The sequence below is a fragment of the Fragaria vesca genome, linkage group LG2 (assembly GCF_000184155.1).
Source record: "Fragaria vesca subsp. vesca linkage group LG2, FraVesHawaii_1.0, whole genome shotgun sequence".
NCBI classification, from domain to species: Eukaryota; Viridiplantae; Streptophyta; class Magnoliopsida; order Rosales; family Rosaceae; genus Fragaria; species Fragaria vesca.
This window is the reverse complement of record NC_020492.1, coordinates 16,576,546-16,598,665: the sequence shown is the minus strand read 5'-3', so window position 1 is coordinate 16,598,665 and position 22,120 is coordinate 16,576,546. Positions and strand designations below refer to the sequence as shown.

At 37.6% G+C, this 22,120-nt stretch overlaps 5 protein-coding genes and 1 pseudogene across 5 annotated transcripts; 3 read left to right on the top strand and 3 right to left on the bottom strand.

Moving 5' to 3' along the window:
• The first annotated feature begins 256 nt into the window (after window positions 1–256).
• LOC101293740 (small nuclear ribonucleoprotein Sm D1-like) lies at window positions 257–2,875 on the top strand. The gene is made up of 4 exons (XM_004290618.1): window positions 257–455; window positions 544–620; window positions 2,148–2,339; window positions 2,460–2,875. The coding sequence occupies exons 1-4, from the start codon at window positions 442–444 to the stop codon at window positions 2,522–2,524; spliced, it is 348 nt and encodes a 115-aa protein (XP_004290666.1). The 5' UTR covers window positions 257–441; the 3' UTR covers window positions 2,525–2,875.
• Window positions 2,876–5,832: 2,957 nt separating this feature from the next.
• Window positions 5,833–9,504, top strand: LOC101293452 (F-box protein At2g27310-like). Its single transcript, XM_004290617.1, has 3 exons — window positions 5,833–5,970; window positions 8,009–9,083; window positions 9,287–9,504. The coding sequence occupies exons 2-3, from the start codon at window positions 8,029–8,031 to the stop codon at window positions 9,408–9,410; spliced, it is 1,179 nt and encodes a 392-aa protein (XP_004290665.1). The 5' UTR covers window positions 5,833–5,970; window positions 8,009–8,028; the 3' UTR covers window positions 9,411–9,504.
• Window positions 9,505–11,187: 1,683 nt separating this feature from the next.
• Window positions 11,188–14,572, top strand: LOC101293156. The gene is made up of 4 exons (XM_004290616.1): window positions 11,188–11,864; window positions 12,708–13,097; window positions 13,292–13,450; window positions 13,675–14,572. Exons 1-4 carry the CDS (start codon window positions 11,488–11,490, stop codon window positions 14,042–14,044), a joined length of 1,296 nt encoding a protein of 431 aa, XP_004290664.1. The 5' UTR covers window positions 11,188–11,487; the 3' UTR covers window positions 14,045–14,572.
• A 533-nt stretch (window positions 14,573–15,105) lies between these two features.
• Window positions 15,106–15,516, bottom strand: LOC101314628 (antifungal protein ginkbilobin-2-like). The gene has a single exon (XM_004292547.1). The coding sequence runs from the start codon at window positions 15,514–15,516 to the stop codon at window positions 15,106–15,108; it is 411 nt and encodes a 136-aa protein (XP_004292595.1).
• A 1,314-nt stretch (window positions 15,517–16,830) lies between these two features.
• On the bottom strand, window positions 16,831–19,110 carry LOC101314343 (aluminum-activated malate transporter 13-like). The gene is made up of 6 exons (XM_004292546.1): window positions 18,828–19,110; window positions 18,578–18,724; window positions 18,122–18,394; window positions 17,899–18,017; window positions 17,283–17,426; window positions 16,831–17,154 (listed from the first exon to the last, which is right to left on the bottom strand). The coding sequence occupies exons 1-6, from the start codon at window positions 19,108–19,110 to the stop codon at window positions 16,831–16,833; spliced, it is 1,290 nt and encodes a 429-aa protein (XP_004292594.1).
• Window positions 19,111–21,514: 2,404 nt separating this feature from the next.
• LOC101314057 overlaps window positions 21,515–22,120 on the bottom strand; it is a 15,615-nt pseudogene continuing 15,009 nt past the window's right edge.

Here is a 22,120-nt window from a genome sequence, read left to right as displayed (position 1 = left end):
TATATACGTTCTTTCATGAAAATACGTTTTAATAAGACAACATAAGCTCTCGATAAGAATCAAAGTCGTACACAACAAATTATATACAACATTTGTTTCACGGTTAAACATGGCTGGTCGAATCGAGTCATGTCGCGTTTGAATCAGGTCAAGTCGGGCCAAACGAAGCCACCTTGGCTCAAAAATTACACACATTAGGAAATGGCCCATAATCCGATTTAAACTTTAAAGGATGCAGTCCAATTGGTGTACCGACAGCCTTTGGGTGTCGTAAAATACGAAGCGTCTACTTATGTGATGTCGTTTGGTCAGCCACAACCCGAGCCCTAGAGGTTAAAACCAGCTAGCGAGTGCGGCACAGACGGACAGATCCACCACTCTCCCGCTTCGTTTTTGGAAAACCCTCTCGAGCCCTAGCTCTCCAGTTTCTCTATCGCCAAAATGAAGCTCGTCAGGTCAGTCCTCTCTCCAAAATTTCGCACTTATTTACTGAAATCGATGTATGGGTTCGTACTGATACGCCTTTAATTTGACGATGCGCAGGTTCTTGATGAAGCTGAACAACGAAACCGTATCGATCGAGCTCAAGAACGGCACCGTTGTCAATGGCACCATCACAGGTTTACCTCTCCTCCTCTCTTGTTGTTTTCTTCGATTTTCCAAGGTTTTGCGGTTTTAGGGTTTATTAAAACCCTAGGTTTTTGCGCGGTGTTAATATATTAATTAGCTTATAATTGAATTGGTTGCTAGGTTTCGGTGTTTGATTTGATGTTAGAATATGTTAGTCATGGAATACATAAGACTGCTAGTTTGTTGTTTGCTTTGTGGTAACAATTTCCCTCTTTGTTGTTTGCTTCTAGTGAAATAAACTATTCGCACAATTAAATCACTACGGAGCTTTGTTTTCTATGGGGTTAGGTAATTTGGTTTTGCAGACCTCTGGGTTAATGAATTCTTGTAGTTTGAGTATGTAGTAGCAGGAGAATGTTGCCACTCATGTGAGAGTACACCAAGATGTCATTGACTGGTTTTATGAGTTATTAATGTCGTATTGAGTATGAGTTTGTTGGCAATTTGCAACACTTTCGTTGCTCGTAAGTCTGAGTTTGCTTATGCATATATTATCGGAAAAATGTTTTATTAGTCTTTGAGTTTGCTCCTACCTTGATATGTCTGAGTATTTAGGATCCTGAACATGTTTTGGGCACATTTACATCTATATGAGGTCAGACTGATATAAGAGCATCATTGGACTTATATAAGTCGTGTAACAATGTTTGAAGGTTTCTGCATCAGAGAGTTAGTACACATGTATGATATTTGAAAATATGCTTTGAAATGGTTCTGCCTTTTGTTGTTGTTTGAAGTTGTGGAGTCCAAATCATATCTTGTGAATGACTACTTGCTCTGGCTCCATACCGTGGATGGCATTTCAAGAGTTTTGTGTTTCAAATGATTTCCTCTCTTTTTTAAGCGCAAGAGCCAGAGTTTGCGAGTTACAGTGGGTTTTCAAGGCATGGGGTGTTGGTTTTCCCCAGACCTCAAGCCTAGGACGCCATATTTGAACATAAAGTGCACAAGCACAATGATTCTGAAGTTGTGAGAAATGGCTTCCGTTTTGGAGGTCTGAGAGTCAAAGAGTCATAACTAGTCAATTTCCTTACAGTGGGGTTTGAAGATGTGTATGGTTTTGGTCTGCCTCCAAACCATGGATGTCATTTCAGACCATGAGCATAGTGATTACTTCCGTACATTACTTCATATTTCCTTGCCTAAGCATAAGTGACCAAGTTCAGCAGAACTCTGGAGTGCTTACTTTGTAATCTCTTTGCCCAAAAAAGGAATGTGTTTTTCAAGGAATAGATGTTTGACTTGAATTGGTAAATGGTAATTCAAAGAGCTATGCGGAAATGATTTGTTCACTCTAAAATATGGGTATATCAGTCTGTTTTACATCTGTTATGTAATTTAACTATAACTTTAAAACAGTTTACTTTCTGTTGCTACTGTTCAAAGCAAGTTCTTGGCGTAGTTTTCTATTTATTTTTAGAATTGAACTTTATGTTAAATACATTACAATCTGAATTTGATGCACTTAATGACAAGGGGAAAAGTAGCTGTTCTGATTTGTAATTTACTTGTTACAGGTGTAGATATTAGTATGAATACACATTTGAAGACGGTGAAACTTACACTCAGGGGGAAGAATCCAGTGACTCTTGATCATCTCAGTGTGAGGGGTAACAATATTCGATACTACATCCTTCCTGACAGCTTGAATCTTGAGACTCTGCTGGTTGAAGAGACTCCTAGGGTCAAGCCCAAGAAGCCAACTGCAGGTAAGACAACCTTGTATTAGGCCTTTCTTTTGAGAACAAAGTTTTTACCATTTTACGATCTTTGATATTGTGAATAAATGTCATGAATCTTCTAATTGCTTTTACCTTTTAAAATTTCAGGGAGGGCTGTGGGAAGGGGACGTGGCCGTGGACGTGGACGCGGTCGTGGCCGTGGTGGTCGTTAAGTACGCTGCACTGATTAATTTTTGTGGCAAGAACTTGGCCTGCCTGGTTTGTAAACACCTCTGTAGGACGAACTTATTTGTGATCTTGGAGACATGAAATGAGCGGCACTTTTTCCTGGTTATGTAAACACCTTTGTAGGAAGTACTTATCTATGATCTTTGAGACATAAAATGAGAGCACTGCCTGTTATTTGAATGTCTATTCCTAGTGAAATTCTTAAAATGCTATTATGAACTTGGTGATTGATATGGTAATGGCTTCTCATATCTACTTTCCTTCTGAGCCAGTTGGTGGTTTTCTTGATTTTCATCAGTCATGTACACATATGGCCATGACCATGTGCAGCATGAATGGTGCGGCTCAGCATTGCCATGTGTCATGGGATTGCCATATGCATACGCTGTTTTATCGAGCATTAGCTTCTCTTTTACATTTCTCAGCTTCTACAATTCTTATTGTTGACAGATACGATTCCTCTTTCACATTACTTGCATGAAATGCAAGTTGCGCTCCGACCTCAGAGGGCTTTATATTGTGCTCTGTTTTGTTGGTTCATGAGCTACTTCTGCCCTATTCTGGATGCACAGAATTGAGGGCTTGTTGGTCGTCGTAAAATGACCATACTCCGGAGGTTCGATGTTGGAATTTCTGATACTATTCCATGTTGGTTTTGGGATTTATCACATAACTTATCAAATGTGCTTGAGGAGATTTTAAGAAATTTGTATTATGTAAATATTAAATATCATGTATTTTTACCTTTCAATTGTGTCGGCAAACATATGCTTAACATTTTGTTTCGACTAACGGCTCTTATTTGTAGGAGATTTATGCCACTAGACTAAAATATACTCTTGTTTCTTCAAACCGAAAATGCAAGTGGATTCTGTACAGGTTTCTGATTTCGCAAACAATCGAAATGGGCCACATGGCCCAAATCCAACAGAGAACCCTATATAACTCTTTGTCCTCCTAGTCCTGGACGACTGAGAGAGGCGTAGAGAAATTTGAAACAGTTTGGTCAAAAGTTTAACTTGGTTTGAAAGGAAGACGGGAGATGGCTAAAAAAGGTTCAGCTGCGAAGCAAGCGGCGGTGGTGTTCGGAGCCCTTGCGGTTGGGTGGTTGGCCATAGAGCTCGCCTTCAAGCCCTGGCTCGACAAGGCCCGATCCGCCATGAACAAGTCCGACCCGGCCCGCGATCCTGACGACGTCGTCGAGGCGGAGGAGGACACCGCCGCCAAGACCGACGACACCCCCAAGGATGCTTGACTTGAGGTAGTACTACTTCAATTGGGGATTTTCAGCTTTTTGTGTTGTGGGGTTTCAAGTGTTAGTTTTGTTGTTATTTTTCAGTTTACTTTTGGATTGAACTTTGTGCCATGTGACTGTATATGTCTATCATGGATTTCTGGGTTTTATTCGAATTATGCTTCCATGTATTAGAATTATTCAGTCGAAACCCCTACAGTGTTCTATTTTCCCAGCAAACGCCGACGAAAATTGACTGTTTGTGTGTTGGGCTTTTATGCCCGTAACAAATTGGGTTTAGGAACAATGGATTGGCCCAATATATTTCCATTTTTTATTTTTATATATAACTACAAAAATTAAAGGAGAAAACCCCTCTTGACGGACTTAAGTTTGTCATGTTTGATCATTTAAGATTTTTCATGCCCGCATTATTTTCAGACCATTGTGAGGCGAACTTCATAGCATAATATTCGGACATAGAGCTCACGTTATGTTTGGTCCTTCAGTTTGGTTTCATTCACCCCCTTTTTTGTGTCTCAAGCACTCCATTTGGATCGGTTGAGAGGTGTTTTATGTTGTAGTTTTTTCCTATTCTTTTTTCTTTTTCATAAAAAAAGAATTCGATATTTATCAATATCTCAATCGATAAGAAACTGAATTTGGCGTAACGGAACTTCATGGAAATGGAAATGCGTCCTTGTACATACCAAACACAAGGCCATGTGTTTTTCAGGTGCTAAGCTAGAAATGCCTAGTTTCATGTTTCTTCTTCATTGGAGGATGAAAAGCCAAAGCTTTAGGTATGGAGCAACATCATGTCCTTATCAAACAGAGCCCAGATTTTCATCTCATGTACGTGGAGCCAAGAGGGAGATCTTCATATATTTCTGGTGCGGCGTCACCTTCTCGGAAATATATAAAGTTTACAAAAATCCTGCCCATCATCATATATTTATTAAAACCATTACATCTCGCAGCTCTCACCGGTAACCCATAACCGGTGACCAACCCGGCAATAGATTTGGAAACCGTCATGGAGGCGCAGCTTGGTCATGGCTGCTGCTCCTCTTATTGGCTTATGAACTTGAAAGGGAGGGATTGACACCAGATGATTGGCCCAAGTAAAAGTGTTTTGGAAGAAAAAATCTTTTACACAGATAGCCTAATTGACACTATATTCAATATTTCCATTTATGATAGTTTTCTCGATACAAGCAAACATGAATACATGATGGAAATGACTGTCAGAATTGCTTCACATAGCAATAAGATTAATAATCCTAAATATAAGATTTCTTCTCTTTGAGGCATTGCTTCATACAAATCGTGTGTTTGAGTATTACATTGTACTGCTTATACGCTTACTAGCTTAACGTGACATTTAAATTTTGCAATTGCTCTCAATGTCAATGCACATGCCGTATCTCTTGAACTATTTGAAAAATACTCCAAATGTCACATTTTACACCCACTCTACAATAATCTTTTGTGTGTAAAACAGAAGACGATAGCATTACACCTATATATGAGGAAAGTAAACCAAATTTCAAGTTGTTTTATACATTACAATTTACAATTTACATAGTTATACATCCCCCAGTATGCTCCCTCCTACGGTCCTCCCCTCAACAAAAGGACAAGAAATTGAAAAGAAGATAAGAACATGAATATTTTTTTATTTATTTATTTTTTTTTAAGAAGGATGAAATGCAAGTTACAAGTTACAAGAGGATAGAGGTAGGTATAAATGAGGGCACAGGGCATGGTATGGTTGGTCCAATAAATTAAAACAATGATGTGGCCAAACCTGTGTGGTTAAAACAAAGTAGACCGGTCGCATTTTGCAGAGAGAAACAAAGAAAGAGAGAGCCAAAGCTACAAAAATCCCATATCTTGTACTTGTTCCCTCTTACCTTGTATTTTTAGTTTGGTAACAAAGACAAAGGAAGCAGCTTTTGCTCCAGTTCACTAACCTCCCTAAAAACTTGTGGAAAGTGACTCACGACCCTCTCCCCACATCTTTGATCAAACACCCTGCATCGGATTTGCTTACCCTTTTGCTATTAAGCTTCCTCCTTTTTCTTCCTCTTCATTGGAAACTACAAAAAGTCAAAGCTGGATTCTGCCTCTCTGTGTTTTGGTTGCAGCATCTTTTTCTTGTTCATGGGAGTTGCTAATGGCTAATCTGTTGAGGTTGGTAAAACCAAACCCAGTTCCTCTTTTTCCCTTGTTTCTTGGTTCTGATTGTGTAGAAGTTTCATTTCTGGTTTCCGTGGTGAAGATTTTGTTTTGGTGGGTGGATTGTGTTTCATTTATTGATCACGCCTCAATTGTAAGCATGTAGATTGGAACCTTTTTCTTTTGAAGTCACAAAAGAAAGGGAATTGCCCTTGATAATGTTTCATTTTGTTCTGCAAGGTTTTTGGTACTCTTGAGAACCAAAATGTTTTTTGGCCTTTTTTTGCCCACCTCTTAAATGTTTGGTCTGTACTTTGTGTACTGATTGATCTGTCTTTATCAATCTTTGAATTGAATTTCACAATCCAGAGAATGCAATATGATTTATGGTCATTCATGTTGGAGTACTATTCTGTCAGATTTATGTTGTCCTCTTATCTCTTAAATGCTTTCCTGGTAGAATGAGCGCTTGGTTTTGTATATTTTGATTTCAGAGGTATCAATGCCTTTGAATTCATATGAAGCCCCGCATTATGGAGAACAATATAAGTCAGAGATGACCTTGGTATCTGCTTATTCTGAATTGCGGATATGTAAGAAGAGTAGAAGAAGAAAGATGTCATCTTACAATGCTTTCTTTCCTAAACCGTAGTAACTGATTGAGTTTGTTGAGTCGGTGATTGCTAACTTGCATATTTAGGGAGTGATTATCTCTGGTTTAGATTTGTTACTGTTTGGTAGTAATTGCCATACTGTCTAACTATACACACACTCCAGTTGGGTAGTCAGGATTTGCATACAAGCATCATACTCTTTCCAATGACTGCAAGAAGTATTTGATTGTTCATCCCGGTTCCTGATTTGAAATGTTTCATGTATTTATGCTTACATTAAACAGAAACAAGTTCAAGATCACTCAAATCTTCAAGTCTTTGTTCAAATTTTGTTCAAGTCTTCTGCAACTTGGCAGCTTATACTTCTGACTAATTTCCAAAAGCTGTATTAAAAACCTAAAACCCACTTTTGCATATGGTCTCCCTTCTACTTCTTCCTTGTTCGTTTCAAACTTTCAATGTGCATCAGTGGTCTTTGTTCTTACCCTTCTCTATAGTTCTCTTTAAACATACCCCACAATAATGTGATAATTTTCATTTCACTTTCTTGTGCTTTTTCTTTCTTTCTACTCTCTTTTAATCTTTGTTCAGTTTTGTGAAATTTCAATGTTTGTTTTATAGGGACTGTATTAGCTTCTGGAGGAATGTAAATGTTAGTTATGATGTTTCTGCTTAAAATGAATTTTTAAGGTTGAAGCGTTGATTGGAATGAAATTTTGGGTGAACACCATTATGAACACCTTCACATCCAGACTCATGATGACCACCTTTCCTTTTGCTTGTACTGTTTCCATCATTGGTTTGGTCTTTTGGTGTAGGCAATAATGTGATTATGGCATCTCACTGTCTCTTATTCTGTTAAGTCTTTGTTCGGTTTATGAAGAGATACATGGTTAGGAACTTAGGAGTAGATCTTATTGGGTTCTAAGTATCTTTGGAAAAATAATAATTATTGGTTACCTTAAAAGGATTTCAAAGCTTGAAGCTTTGATTTGGCTTATGAATATGGGGAATATCTAATGTTTACTCCTGCATGGTCCTCTTCTATGTTTGTTCTTTGTTGAAGCACTTCAAAGTACCATGAGACTTGGTTATGCATATAAACATCGTAATGAGTTGGTTCCCATGCTATTGGTTGATCAACTATATTTACTGTAGCTATTTCAGGTTGGGGATGAAGCTCTCCACATAAAGCACAGATCAATACGTTTAAATACTGCTATTTTAAAATAAATAAGAAATTTGGCGTATAATATGAAGGCAGTAGTTGTGTAAATCTTCAAGTTGATTGTGTGATTTTATATCATGATATCTTTTGTGAATAGATGGAGTGCTATAGTTGGATTTATATCAAAATAGGATTTGGTTTGTTTATATTTAAATTAATATATATTAGATATATCTAATACGTCATTTTTTATCATGTCTTTGTATCTCAGATAATCAAGGATCCAGTACAATGTCAGTTGCACCAGTTGAGAACATGTCATCTTTGAACACAGACCTTTTCTACGATATATTGAAACGTCTTGATGGACCAACTTTGGCTACTGCAGCATGTACATGTGCAGCATTCTGTTCCATCTCAAAAGAAGAGAGGTTATGGGAAGATGTGTGCTCTTCTATGTGGCCTTCAACTAATAGGGAAGATGTCAAGAGTTTAATATCATCCATTGGTGGGTTCAGAAAGTTCTATGCTGATTGTTTTCCCCTTATTGTAAACAAGGAAGTTACTGACTACCAGTGGAACGACTACCTTGAGTACCCCGAAGAATGGACCGAAGCTGAATACTACGGTGACATGGATGAGTTCGAAAGTATTTCACCATCGGATTTTGTTTCAATTGTGGACATCCGTTACAAGGATAAAATAATCTGCTCAAAAGTTCTTTGGGGGATTCCCAACGCGAACGGCTTCAATGGTTGGTTTTACAACTGCCCATTTCGGATTGATCTTCTTACTTATGCAGCCAGAGATGACGATGATGACGGTGAAGCTTTCCTTTCTGTTGCTAACGGCCTGCCACCGATTGCATCTATGGAGACAGAAAGGAAAGATGGAAAGTTATGGCGGGGGCTTCGTGATGGTCTCCGACTTAGTTGGATTGTTGTAAATAGAAAAATGAAGCAAGCTGCTAATCTTGCTAGCTGGTGCCCAATTGGTGGTCAAAGGCATTGGCCAACAGACAAGGACTTTGTGATTCGCTTCGGATCCATTCTTCCTGCAAGAGACATCCTTCCCTGTCAAGTAGTGGAATGCATCCTCAGCATGAAGTTCCGAGTGATTTGTACAGAGGGAGAAGGCGCTGAGACAACCCTCAAGTTAACAGAATTGAGCATGCAGTTAGAGGACATGGAAGGTTCTCATGTCAATGGAAGAAACAGTTTGCTTATTCTCAAGGAAGCACTGAGCTGCCGCCGCAGCAAAAACTACAGCGAAGTTCTTGAGTCGTGCAATTTGTACTCGAAAGTACAGAACGAGCTCAAAGAGGAAAAGATGAGAAACGAAAGCAGGTTAGATAGACTTTGTATCTTGAGTGGCATTGCTGCATTTGTATCCTTCTGTTACTATGTGTTGTGAAGATGTTACTGGTTTTTGTTCACCACATAACTCTGACAAACATTCAACGTTTGTACTCTACTGATGTAAAATTCAGATTTTGCTTCACTTAATCAAAAGATTTTGCCTGCGTTTATTCTCATAATTGTTTCGACAGAAAAATCTGCAACATTGCAATCTGCAAAACCTGCCTGTTGGGAACCAACATTGCTCTAGCGTTCATGACAATACTGCAGAACCAGCATTCTCCCAACCTCAGCCCTCATGTCTTCTGTGCATAAGTGCGTATAGTTGGTTTTGGTTACCTAGAGAACAAGTGATCAACAGAAAACCTCAGATTACAACTGTATCCAGAATTCCAAATAGATCAAAGCTAACAAGTCAAGAAAGCCAAATGATCTCCAAATCATTTGCACATGATGCACAATATATAGGTGTTGAACTCGTTTTTGTTGGCTATGTCCCCATTACAAATGGACTGGAAACTGGGAGGGGAGTGCTGCATTATGAAAATGAAAAATCTCTGTTTAGTAATTAGTATAATCATTATACCACAAAAAGATAGATAAATTATTGGTTATTGAGATTTGAAACACGTTTTTGGTCTCTATCTGTGTGAAAGCTCAATCTGATTACCCCTATTCTCGCCTCATGCTTAGGCTGCTGTCATGTCCTTGTTTCATTGTTAATTTTAATTTCTTTTTGTTTTCAATTATTTATCTTATTTCTGGTTTCAGAAAAGGAATATATGCATGGCACCAATATTCTCAACTGGAATATTGTACCAAAAAAAAAAAAAAAGGGAAAGAAGAAGAAGAAGATCTCATCTGGATAATGATTGACTTGGCCTTAGAATTCAGGTTGTGAGTTGTGACTTGTGGAAATGGGTTGAGGCTTCAATTTTACAATTAAAATCTAGGGTATATTTATATCCATCAATTTCTGGTTATTAATAATTAGGATGGTGACTCTCTTTAATATTTTCTTTATTATCCTCTATTTGTCAATATTGAAATTTTTCTTGCTAGTTTTGAAATTCATCATATGTTTCTAAATTTCTATCATTGATGTATACAGATAGAATTATAGAAACAATGAAAGAAGCCTTCGGTATTTAATTGGATGTACTTGTTCAAAAAAAATGTCTTCATTATTTTAGTCTATTTTCATATTTAAGAGACTGATCGGTGCATAAGTTTCTATATGTGAGGTGACGATGAGAAAATGAGAAAATAGAAAACTTGTCCTTCCAGACCAAATTTCTCTTCTCTTTATCTCTTTCATATTTTTATTGGTTTTCCTTTTTGTTTTATGGGTTTTCCTTTTTGTTTATCAATGGACTTGCAATTCCATGGACTTTGAAAATTGATATGCAGTATGATGATCAACAAATTGTTCACATTGCCGCGAACTGTTAAAAGTGCAAAGTAGATGACTTGGTTTAGGTCTTGAAGATACGTTAGACATTTAATATCAAAAATAATAAACAACATAGTTTCAGTTTTACCGTAAACATAAAATTTTAAAATAAGCTGAGCTGAGCTAAGATGACTAATTTACTCGGTCAATCATCGACAAACTACCAAACAATGTGACTTGAAATTCAAATTCTAGAACTTGTACTACAGATTGAAACCTGTGAGAAAGGAAGAAACAGGTAGAAAAAACAAGAGGGCAAGAACAACCAAATTGTTAGATATTAATTTCCATTTTTGGAAATCAAAATCACCCTTTCTGTTAGGCCTTAAACCCACGTTCACACGACCATCCATCACCAATTCCAGAAGCAAATTGCGGTTTTAGCAACAAGATCGTCGCCTCCATGGTTTTGTTGAGGTTTTGTTGAGAATTAAACTAAAGAATTACATAACATTAAATATTTAACCCACAACACCAACAAAGCGTGAGCAAAATTTAAGTCTCAAACAAACGCATCAATGTTCAGTGCTTCCAATTCTTTTTTTTTTTCCTTGTTGTCACACCCATCTCTCCCTCCTATCAAAATTAGACACCATTGTCTTCTTTCACATCTTCCTTCTTCCACCTCCACTGCTTTGAATGCTTGACATGATTTCACAGACTGAAACTAATAACTCTGATGCTACTCTTACAACAACAAAACCAGACCCCCATTATGAAAAAAATTCTTCTTTAGGCCTTTTCACCATTACTACTCCCATCCTCCTTCTCTCTGGAGACCCCACTTCCCTCTCCAAAGTCTAAAGCTCCCATCTTTTTAAGCACCCTTTTGTCTTTGGACCATTTCTTTCTCTCAAGCACAATCATAAGCTTCCATTACATAACCAAAGCTGGGTTTTAAGTTTTAAACTTTTAACTAGTTTCAGAGAGCAGAACACAATGACCCAGTTGGAGTTGTTCAAGAAAATCAAGCGCTTCAATCCTCTAGAGCCTTCTCTAAGCATTCTTGGGTTTTTCTTGGTCACTGTTCTGCTCATTGGGTGCTTCTTCTACTTGGATTACCGCACAGTTGTCCATGGGATTCGCTCTCGTCTTTTGCATGGTTCAGGTGGGAAAGCACGGTCAGGGTTTCTTGATCAGGGGAATGAAGGGTGTGATGTGTTTGATGGGAACTGGGTTTGGGATGAGAGCTATCCTTTGTATCAGTCTCAGAATTGCTCCTTTTTGGATGGAGGGTTTAGGTGTTCTGAGAATGGGAGACCTGACAGCTTCTATACCAAGTGGCGTTGGCAACCCAAAGATTGCAACTTGCCCAGGTTTTGTACCATTATCTATCTTTAGTTTGTGGTTTTACTTTTTAGAGTTGCCCAGAATTTTCATTTCTTGAAGATTTGAGTATCATGTATGTGTTGGTTTGGTTTAGTGGTGATGATAGAGTAATAGGCAGGAGTTTTGAAATAATGGTCATGTTTTATGTGTGTAAAGTTTGCATCTTTGTGGTAGTTGATTCTACTTCTTTTGTTTGCCTGGGAAATCTCTGTTATGTTTGGCCTAATTTCCTGGATTCTGTTTCTGGTTTCATATTTGCTTTCTCTTGATTGCTGTCATTTTCTGTTCCAACAAATTTGAATTATGCACATTGTAGCAAGTTGATTGATGTGTCTCCTTTGTTGATGAACTGCATCCGTGAACCTTATGGGTTCGGTATATCCTTGTGAACTTGTGATCACTAATTTGAACCTTTCAAGTAGTGAATAAAGCTTTTTGTTTGGTTTCTGTTTTTGGGTGTGTTGTTCATGTTTTTTCCTTTGTGGGGTGCCAGTCTGTGTTTTCACCTGCCATGTGCTTCAACAATCTTTGTTTCGTACTATATTGTTTGATTGGAGGTTTGGTTTTTCATTCTCTGTTTATAATTGATTATTTTTTGCTTGTTTTTTAGTCCATAAAAGATGGAAGCCACTTAGATTTTTATATACAGTTAACATTGTGATCAAGTCCACCTGTAGGTTTAGCTTCAATCGCCCTGCTATAATGGTTTAAAACTATGATCAACCTCATGTCTCTTTCTAACTTAGGGGTCTTAGTTACTGAAGTACTTTGAGTTATGGTCTAACCAAGTAGGTTGGTCTTATTGGGTTTCTCTGTTCTCTTGAGAACAGATTCGATGCAGGGATGATGTTGGAAAAGCTTCGAAATCGACGTCTTGTATTTGCCGGTGACTCGATTGGAAGGAACCAGTGGGAGTCTCTTCTCTGCATGCTCTCTTCTGTAATTCCTAACAAGACTTCAATCTATGAGGTGAATGGGACGCCAATTACGAAGCACTCAGGCTTTTTGGTCTTCAAGTTTGAGGACTTCAACTGCACAGTGGAATACTACAGGTCACCATTTCTAGTCTTTCAGGGCCATCCTCCAGCTGGTGCCCCAGAGGAGGTGAAGATGACTTTAAAAGTGGATCAAATGGACTGGCTTTCCCTCCACTGGAGGGATGCGGATGTGCTAGTCTTGAATTCCGGGCATTGGTGGAATTATGGGAAGACCATTAGAGAGTAAGCTAGATTTAAGTTCTAATACTTTATGCAAGCTCTCTACTTAAAGTCAGACAGGATGATGTTTAGCAATGTATATTGTACTTTAAAGTGTTTCAATTAAATGGTTGAGTAAGGATCTAAGTTTTCATGCGGAGAGAACTTTATGCCTTTAATCAATAGGATGTTTGATCTTTGGAAATGCTGTTATTCAGGGGCTGCTACTTTCAAGAAGGGGAGGAGATAAAGATGAATATGACTGTTAATACTGCATACCGGAAATCAATGGAAACTTTGATCGATTGGATTGATAGTGAAGTCAACATGAGCAAGACTTATGTACTTTTTCGAACTTATGCTCCTGTGCATTTCAGGTTTGCCCTATTATTTAAGCTACTTAGTCTCTTCGGTAGATTATCATTTGCTTCTTTGTCACATCAAATTTGAGTTTGGATTGGTCTTCAGATGTGTGTTTTCTCATATTCTTTAAGCTTCAAGCTTTAGCACATATGGCATTATCATTGACATTTTCTCTTTGCTTATTGTTAGCAATAGCACAGTATACATGCTGAGCACTAATAGGCTGTTTATGTATCAGTGGTGGTGATTGGAATTCTGGTGGTGGCTGTCACTTGGAGACTCTACCTGGATTAGGCCCATTGCCTGTTTTATCTGACAGTGTTTACACGACTATCTTTGATGTGTTATCTGAGCGATCAAATGAGTCACACGTAGGAAAAGTCGATTTTCTGAATGTAACAAACATGTCTCTGTGGAGAAAAGATGCCCATGCTTCTCTGTACTATTTAGGGCCAGATGGACCAGCCTCAATCAACCATCAAGACTGCAGCCACTGGTGCCTACCTGGCGTCCCTGATTCATGGAATGAACTTCTTTATGCCCTTTTCCTTAAACAGGAATCCATTCGCTCAGGAAATTCAACCAAATCTTCCCAGTTTCCATTGTGAAAGGTATAAAAAGTTCCTCAATTCACCATCAGACTGATCATAGAAGGACTCCACTGCAAAGAAGGATAAAAGGAGTGGAACATTTTGCTCTGCTTTCTCACTAACTAGCGAAGTTCTGGCATGCAAAGCTGAGAGTTACGTTTGCCTTGAGCACTAGCTGGAGCTCACTTAACATGTGGAAAATCAGAATGACATATCGCATTCGAATGAGGATGACACTTGGCTAGGCTAATGGGTGCAGCAGAGATGTAGTAATTGGGGACAACACAAACCTCTACTTGAAGGCTTTATACGGTAACTATAGCACATTTATTGTTAACAGGCTTGAAATTGATTTATAGAGCATGTTATACTTTTGTAGGGATGTGAAGGATTAATGAGGCAAGCTTGATAGCACTTGTATAAACACCCCTGGTTTTGGTTTCCTCACATGATGTAATTACACAAAAGAAAAGGAATGAAAAGGTTTAGTTTCCATGATATAACAGCTTGAATTGTATTACCTATACAGTATGTACTATCAGCTTTGTGACCGGATGGAAATGGCTGGAAGTATATAGAAGAGCATAGAATGTGATTTTACTGCGAGACTAGTGTTAAGATGAGCCATACATGACATATCCCATGTTTCCTTCTCTGTTCCTATGTTGTTTTCTGAGGCAGCATCAAATTCTTGGTTATTAAACAGTGTTCTTATTCAAGACTGGGAAATGGAATTCATGGAATAGATGTTGTGTGAATATAGATGTCATCCAAGTATTTGACTTCCTTGGTAGCAGCAAAGCAGAAATATCCTGCATTTTCTTCTTTTCAAACCACCTTGTCTCTTTCTCATTTCTGATTTCTCCATGGAATAGATGACCAGTCATAAAACGCAGGAAACAAAGCATTCAAATATGAAATCTCCATTTGTCAAACTAGGATATATTAGTACATTGAAATTGCACAATGCATCAAGCACTCACTAGCTAGTGGAAATCAAACTCAATACTGAACAGCAATAAGCCATAAAGCCAATTATCAAATCTTTTGAGACTTCGACTCTTCCATCGTCCAGTGATTCATTCAGTGAAAGGGTATTGCTCATACCTGATTGAACAGTCACCGAGAACAGCACGACCCCCTATATTGCTCTGACAAGTAGCTAACATATCGGTTTTCGCAGCACCGAGGCAAGTAGTGCAGTCTGAGCTCGTCATATTCGGGTTGCAAGAAGCATGGCCGTAAGCAAAAGCATTAGGGTATGGAGATATGTCATAGTAATCATAGTTCTTCTGTGCTGATGTTGCAGTCTCCAGTTCTTGAAGAATATAGGCAAGGCTTATAGCAAAAGGATCACCAGAAGTATACACACCTTGGTTGCACAGAACACTCGATATATTTGTATCCGGAACGCCTCTGATCACAGTGGAGAACGCAAAGAATGAGATTACAGTGACTGCAATGTTGAGATGATGAAGAAGAACACCCATTTTCTCTGTTTCTCTGTAAAGAATTGGAGCTTTGGACTTTTATCACCACAATCATGTGTTTATCCGTCAACCTATCACTAGAATTGTGACGATATTTGTCTTACTCGATTGGTATTATCTTAGGACGGCCTATTCCTTTTTCAGTGTTTTGATTCCCTATAGCAAACTTGTCCCTAAATCCATGATGACTACTAGGCATTTTCTCTATTTTATCAAGGATTAATTACATAAGACCTCCCAAACTATAGGGGCGTTTTCAATTTGGTACCCAAGTATCAAATTTTGTCGTTTTAATACCTAAACTTTGCCGCCGTTATCAACTTAGTTCCTCACCATTGGAACCTCCGTTAAAGAAATGATATATATAAGATCTTTGTTTATAGTCTATCAGTAACATTGGCTAGCGCAGTGGTTGGGTTGGTATTCCCTAGTAGTGAACATCACTGGTTCGAATCCCCCAGATATCATTGGGAGAGAAAATTTTTGTCTGCTGATCGAGATTCTGACCTGATGCAATGACGAAATTGCCCTCAAACATAACAGCCAGCTCAACAGATAACGGAGGTTCCAATGGTGAGGTACTAAGTTGATAACGGCGGCAAAGTTTAGGTATTAAAATGACAAAATTTGATACTTGGGTACTAAATTGAAAACACTTCTATAGTTCAGAGGTCTTATGTAATTAATCCTTTTATCAATGACTGTATGCCAGTGCATGCTGAAGCAATATTTGAACATATGATAACATTAGAGGTAGTAAACTAGCAATATGTGTCATTAACTACGTAAATCCCTTTGCACCATCCTCTTCCATTCTTTATTGGCGATCAAGAAATAGGTTAGTTCTCAAATATATTAAGCAAACCCCCTCATCTTGTTCCATGGAGATTTCGTGTTGCTTGGGATAATTGCATGTATCGTGTCTCGCAAATGCAATTTCGGTGTTCTCATATATTCAGATAAGAGAATCAGGTAGCAGATGCACTAGGCCTTCAGGATCAACTCGGTTTACCTCATTTTCGCTTTCTTCACTAATTTTCTTTCAGTGTTGCTTTCTCTTATAGGTTTTGTTGTTTTGTTCTTTGTTGGAAGGGGTTTTGTTCAGTCCCCTTCCCTTATGTTACCCTCTGACTTTCTTTTTTCTTATTAAATGGAGTTCAGCTCCTTTTAATCAAAAAAAAAATATACATGTAGTTCCAGGCCAAAATTGGCAAAGGGTTATGTACACAGCATAATATACCATGTACTCATAGATAGCTAGTACTGATAGCTGTTAAGAAAACCATGCCATGTCTATATACACACCATAGACAGTTATTTGGTACGAAAATCAGCGAGTTCTCCAAGTTCTTCAACCTCCTTTGCCAGTTCTTCAACTTTTTCCACCATCTCAATCAACAGAAAGACAAAGCTTGAAATCGCAAGCTCATCGACATTCTCTAGGGGTCCAAACTTGGAAGAAGAAATGATGGAGTTGAGTTCTACTCTCATTGACTTCAACTCGGGCATGATCACAGCTTCTTGTTGGCTCCTTCTCATCTTCATAACGCTTTCTCCGAGTTCTTGCAGGGTCAATGCGAGAGACAACCCTACAGCTTCACTAGGCTCTTTGATCGACTGTCTCACACTTGACGATGGCTAACCAATATTCCAAAACAAAGAGTTAGTCGATCATAAGCTTTAACTTGTCGAAGCAACTCAACAAGTTACCTGTCTAGGAGATTGAAGACAGGAAAATTATGGGATAAATAGTATGTGCAAGTTACCTGTCTAGGAGATTGAAGACAGGCTTTGAGGGAAAGGACAATGGGAGCGAGGTCTCTTAGTTGCTCTCCAACCTGTAGGTATTTGTTCCATGGGTAGTAAAGACCAAATTTCCCATGCCATGGTTCCCATTTCGCAAAATTTGCCTGTCAAAAAATATATATTTCATTATTAGTAAAACAATAAATCACACTGGTACACCTCACTTTTATTGTTATATAACCAGGGTAGTGGATTTAAAACTTTATGTTAAATTATAATTGATTGTTTATCATGCACTATGAAAGGTTAACATCAAGTGACAAAAATGTGATCAACCTTTTTAAAGGCTTGAATTTTAATAATCGGCTTAGATCATAGGTCCATTTTATGGATAGTCGATCATCAACAGAAACCGGCCAGCCTAAATTGAACATCCTTTTTCAATTTGATTATTTCAGTTTTTACCTAGTTGTTTGGTATTTGTCTATGTTAAGATGGCCAAATTGATCGTGTTTGATATGACTCATAATTAAGGATAATCCGATATAGTGCGCAGTAAAAGACTGGCTAGCAGCTAAGTGTAACATTTCTTGGATATACGTATATATACCAGTGACAAGAAGAGAAAATATATACCAGCGTCTCATCTTTAGACTTCGAGTGCAACACCGATCTGCAACTACCGGAACCGGAACTCCGTCGGCAAGGCTGGTTGTCTTTTTCAGTATCTAATGTGAAGTAATCTTCAAGGCATTCTATAGGTAGGATGAACAAGAAGATGATCAGTTAGATGGTATGATCGTACATATCGAATTTGGTGAATATATAGTTTGTCTTCCTAGCTAATGAACTTAAATACCTTCAATAGCTTTTGCAAGGTCTTGGAATTTACTGGAGATAGAGTCATGAAGCTCATCACTGGCCCATGTGGGGAAGACGAGCAAGCTTATGAAGATGCAGACGGCGAAACCCATTCCGATAGTCGAAAGCCGATCACGAGCCAATTCCAACACCTCCTCGGCACGTAAACCCGAAACGATCACCAGATTGAAGGTGAGTATGAATATCATTGCTGCATAGTCGTATCTCTTCTTGATGCTCGGCTGTAATCTAGTGTATGTCCCAGCTGCACCTGAAAAACATGAGATATACTACTGTTTATAAGAATATGATTCCAGATTCATAGTCGCACACTTTTTCATCATCAACCATTTAGAATCTGTAATGCAGGCCACGTCATGCAGTAAAAGTTCCAAATTCTTTGGGACGATAAGTAAAATCAAATTGAGCTAAACATGTAGTAATTTTAACTTACCGAAGATAAATACAGAAGAACCAATGATAATGGTGCTGGCTTTGCCCATGCCAGTCATTTCTTGAGCTAAAGTTGCAACTGAGCAACCAAGTCCACCTCCTACGATGGTTCCCAATCCTCGGTTTAAGCCCTTGCTAAGTGTAGCACCTGAAACGTCAATGTTAGGTACCCAAACATATGTTAATTTACGTGCAAAAAATTAAGAACTTGAACTCATACTGATGAATCAGAGTTCAAAACTGGATTATACCTGCAAAGAACTCGAAGATGACGACCACGGTCATTATAGCCCACATGGCATTTTCTCCGACTTGTTCATAGAGAGGGTCGAGCAGATAGAGAAGTGAAACCAAAACCAGTGCAATCCCAACCTTGACGCTGTGAATCAGCTTTCTCATTTTCTGCTTGTTCTTTTGTAGCTCTCCGAGATGAGAGAAAATAATCGAAAGCTTGTTTGGTCTCTCTTTCTCTTCCTTAATGCTGGGAAGAGGAGGAGAAAGCTCTTCTGGAATTGATATCACGGTCGAACCCATAATTAGCTAGTATTAGCTACAGAAGTAGTACTTGTTACTCAATACGATATTCAGTTTGTTGAGTTGGGTTGAGAATTTTGGAATGAGGGATTGTGATATATATACACGTTCCTCCCATGAACAGTGAAATAGATAGTCCTAATTCTTTTTATTTAAATTCTTAAGTGGACAACTAGCTAGCTTATAAGGTCCTTTCCACTTCAATATCCTAAGACAATGCCTTGTCTGGTTAGGCAAGCATGAAAACAACATACTGCAGGATGGTGTTCATATATGTATTTGGATTTAACTATTTCAGGAACTTAGTGACCTAAGTGGCCGGAACGCGTGCATGGTCATTTATTTTTGTGATCCACACATTGTCTTTTCTCATAATGCAAATGTGGGATTAACAAGATATAGTACTTCCCCTCATTTTCCATGTTTACCTGTTAGCAACTTAGCATATCATCGGGGAGAAAACTTGTATGGGACGGACACAACATGCCCACCTCCACCAGAAATGATGTGAAACCTAAATTCACAATCATATTTGTGCTAGCTAGAGTCGGATGCAACTACGTCTGCTCGATCTATAACAATTCTTGTCGTATTTATGGTGGATAATATACATTATGAATCAAGCTAAGCCCTTTAGTTGGGGGATGAAATACTTGTACGTGTTAATTAGGTTAGAACGACGTCTACGTATTGGTGAGGATTAGGAAATAATCCAATCATAAGTTTCTACATGTGATAACAATAGAAAATACGATTTATAGTAGAAACAATGAGATAATCATAATGGTAGTGATGATTATATAGACAAGGACACCAAGTCGATCCCACTTGAGATATAGTGCAGATGTTACATCAACCGGGTGCCACTTTTTTTTTGTCCTTCATATTTCTTCTGTGCTATTTATTTGGTAAACATCTTTTATCCCATTTTTATAGGTCATAAACAATTTTGTTGGATGTCCTTACGTGATCATGTTGGCTAGCTACTTCTTTACAAAACTAATGGATTTTTTAAAAAAAATGAATTGATGGAATTTACATATATAGATAGTATAAGTATATATTTGTATCATTTTTGTTACTTATTGGAGTAGCCATTTAATTTAAGCGTAGTAAAGAAATTACACGAATGAGCAAGAATATAATATATTGAGAGTTTGAGAGTAACGAGTTGAAAAGTAAATTTCAAATATGATTCAAAGAAAAACCAGTAAAAATATCGGGTGTGGCATGGATAGAGGGTAGAAATTATACAAAAATTTAGGATCAAGTTTAATGAGAAATTTTAAATACACACCCATAATCTCTTAATACACACCCTTACTATTTTATGTTTCTGTTGAGATTTTATAGGTAAGCTAAATGACCAAAACATACATCTATTATTAAAAAAAAATATCACGCTAGAAGTATTCTTTTCAACTTCTTCTACCCTAAAATTTTCGAAAACATGTCTTCTCCTCTAACCCTAATTCTTCTCCACAATTCATTTTGGTTGTCTCTTTTTTTTTTTGTATCCGTATCAGCTTTAATTTGATCTTACAGATCATATTGTCACAGATCATATTATCAAGTACTGCATCTTTATCAGCTTTAGTTTGATCTTGCATATCATATTGTCAAATACTGCATCTTTATCATGACATGTTTTATCGAATAACTAGCTATCTATGTTTAATAGCTACTGTACTTCTACAGTTGTGCTTTTGTGAATTTTGAAAACTTGTATTGGTGATTTAGAGTTGAGATATAACAATAATCATTTGATTATAAATTGAACGATGATAACCAAAAATTTCTAGCAAAAATTAGACGAAATAATATGTAAAAAGAGGTACCAAATAGTAAATATATATTAATTATATTAAATAACGGAATATTTCATAAATTAAGGGCATTTTAGACAGTTTGAGATGTGTATTAAGTATAATATTGAAATGAAAAACTTGATAGGTAGTGTATTAAGTAAGGGGTGTGTATTAAGATATTAGGGGTGTGTATTTAAAATTTCTCAAGTTTAATAACAATTGAAATTATACTTCAAAAAGATGTTGCACTGTACTTGGAAAAACCAAAAACGATCGAGAGTAATTAAACATAATCGATATTTTAGGCATATTGAGACTCATCATAGGTACAATTGCATTGAAATAACCTAAGGTATAGGTATTAGTTTCCTTTAGTAAGTGAGAGTTTGCATTAAGAGTTAATAAATAAGTTTGACAGTTATATATTCATAGGCGCCAAATTTGAAACCTAAGGCCATCTCCAATAAGGAGGGCTAAGTGAGCTCTAGGGCCCTAATTTTCAAAAAATGGGCTCCAATAAGAAAGGGCTAGAGGGGTAGAGAGGTAGAGGGGAGTGGAGAGGACCAAATATAGACCTCAAGGTGACCCTAGAGCCCTTATTTCGGGCCCACAAAAATCAGCCACAATTTGAATTTGTGGGCTTTCCCACCTTTTAAAAACAAAATCCCATAGTCACACTATTCAATTACCGTTGACATCCAACGGTCAAATTTAAATTTTTTTTTTTTATGTTTCCAACGGAAACATTTGTAAACCCTAAAAAAAAAAAAAAAAGGAAAAAATTTGCAACGGTCATTTGTCTCTCAATCTTCTATATATACACACATTTTAACTCCAAATTTTCTCACACTTTCTTCCTTCTCTTCTATCATTTTTACTTGTTATTTTGGCTCCCTCTCTTCTATATTTACATACATTTTATCTTCAAATTTTCTCACATTTTCTTCCTTCTCTTCTATCATTTCTACTTGTTTGAAACATGTCCACTCCTTCTCAAAAAGGTGTGAATTGGACAAGAAAAGAGAATGAAGTTCTTTGTGTTGCATATATGAAGGTCTCCGAAAATTGTACGAAGGGTATTAGTCAAAAAGGAGACGGCATTTGGAAACAAGTGGAGTGAAAATATATTGAAGGACTTCAACGACAATCCACCAAATGCAAGATCGTTTGAAAGTTGTAAGTCTCGATGGCAAAAAATTTCT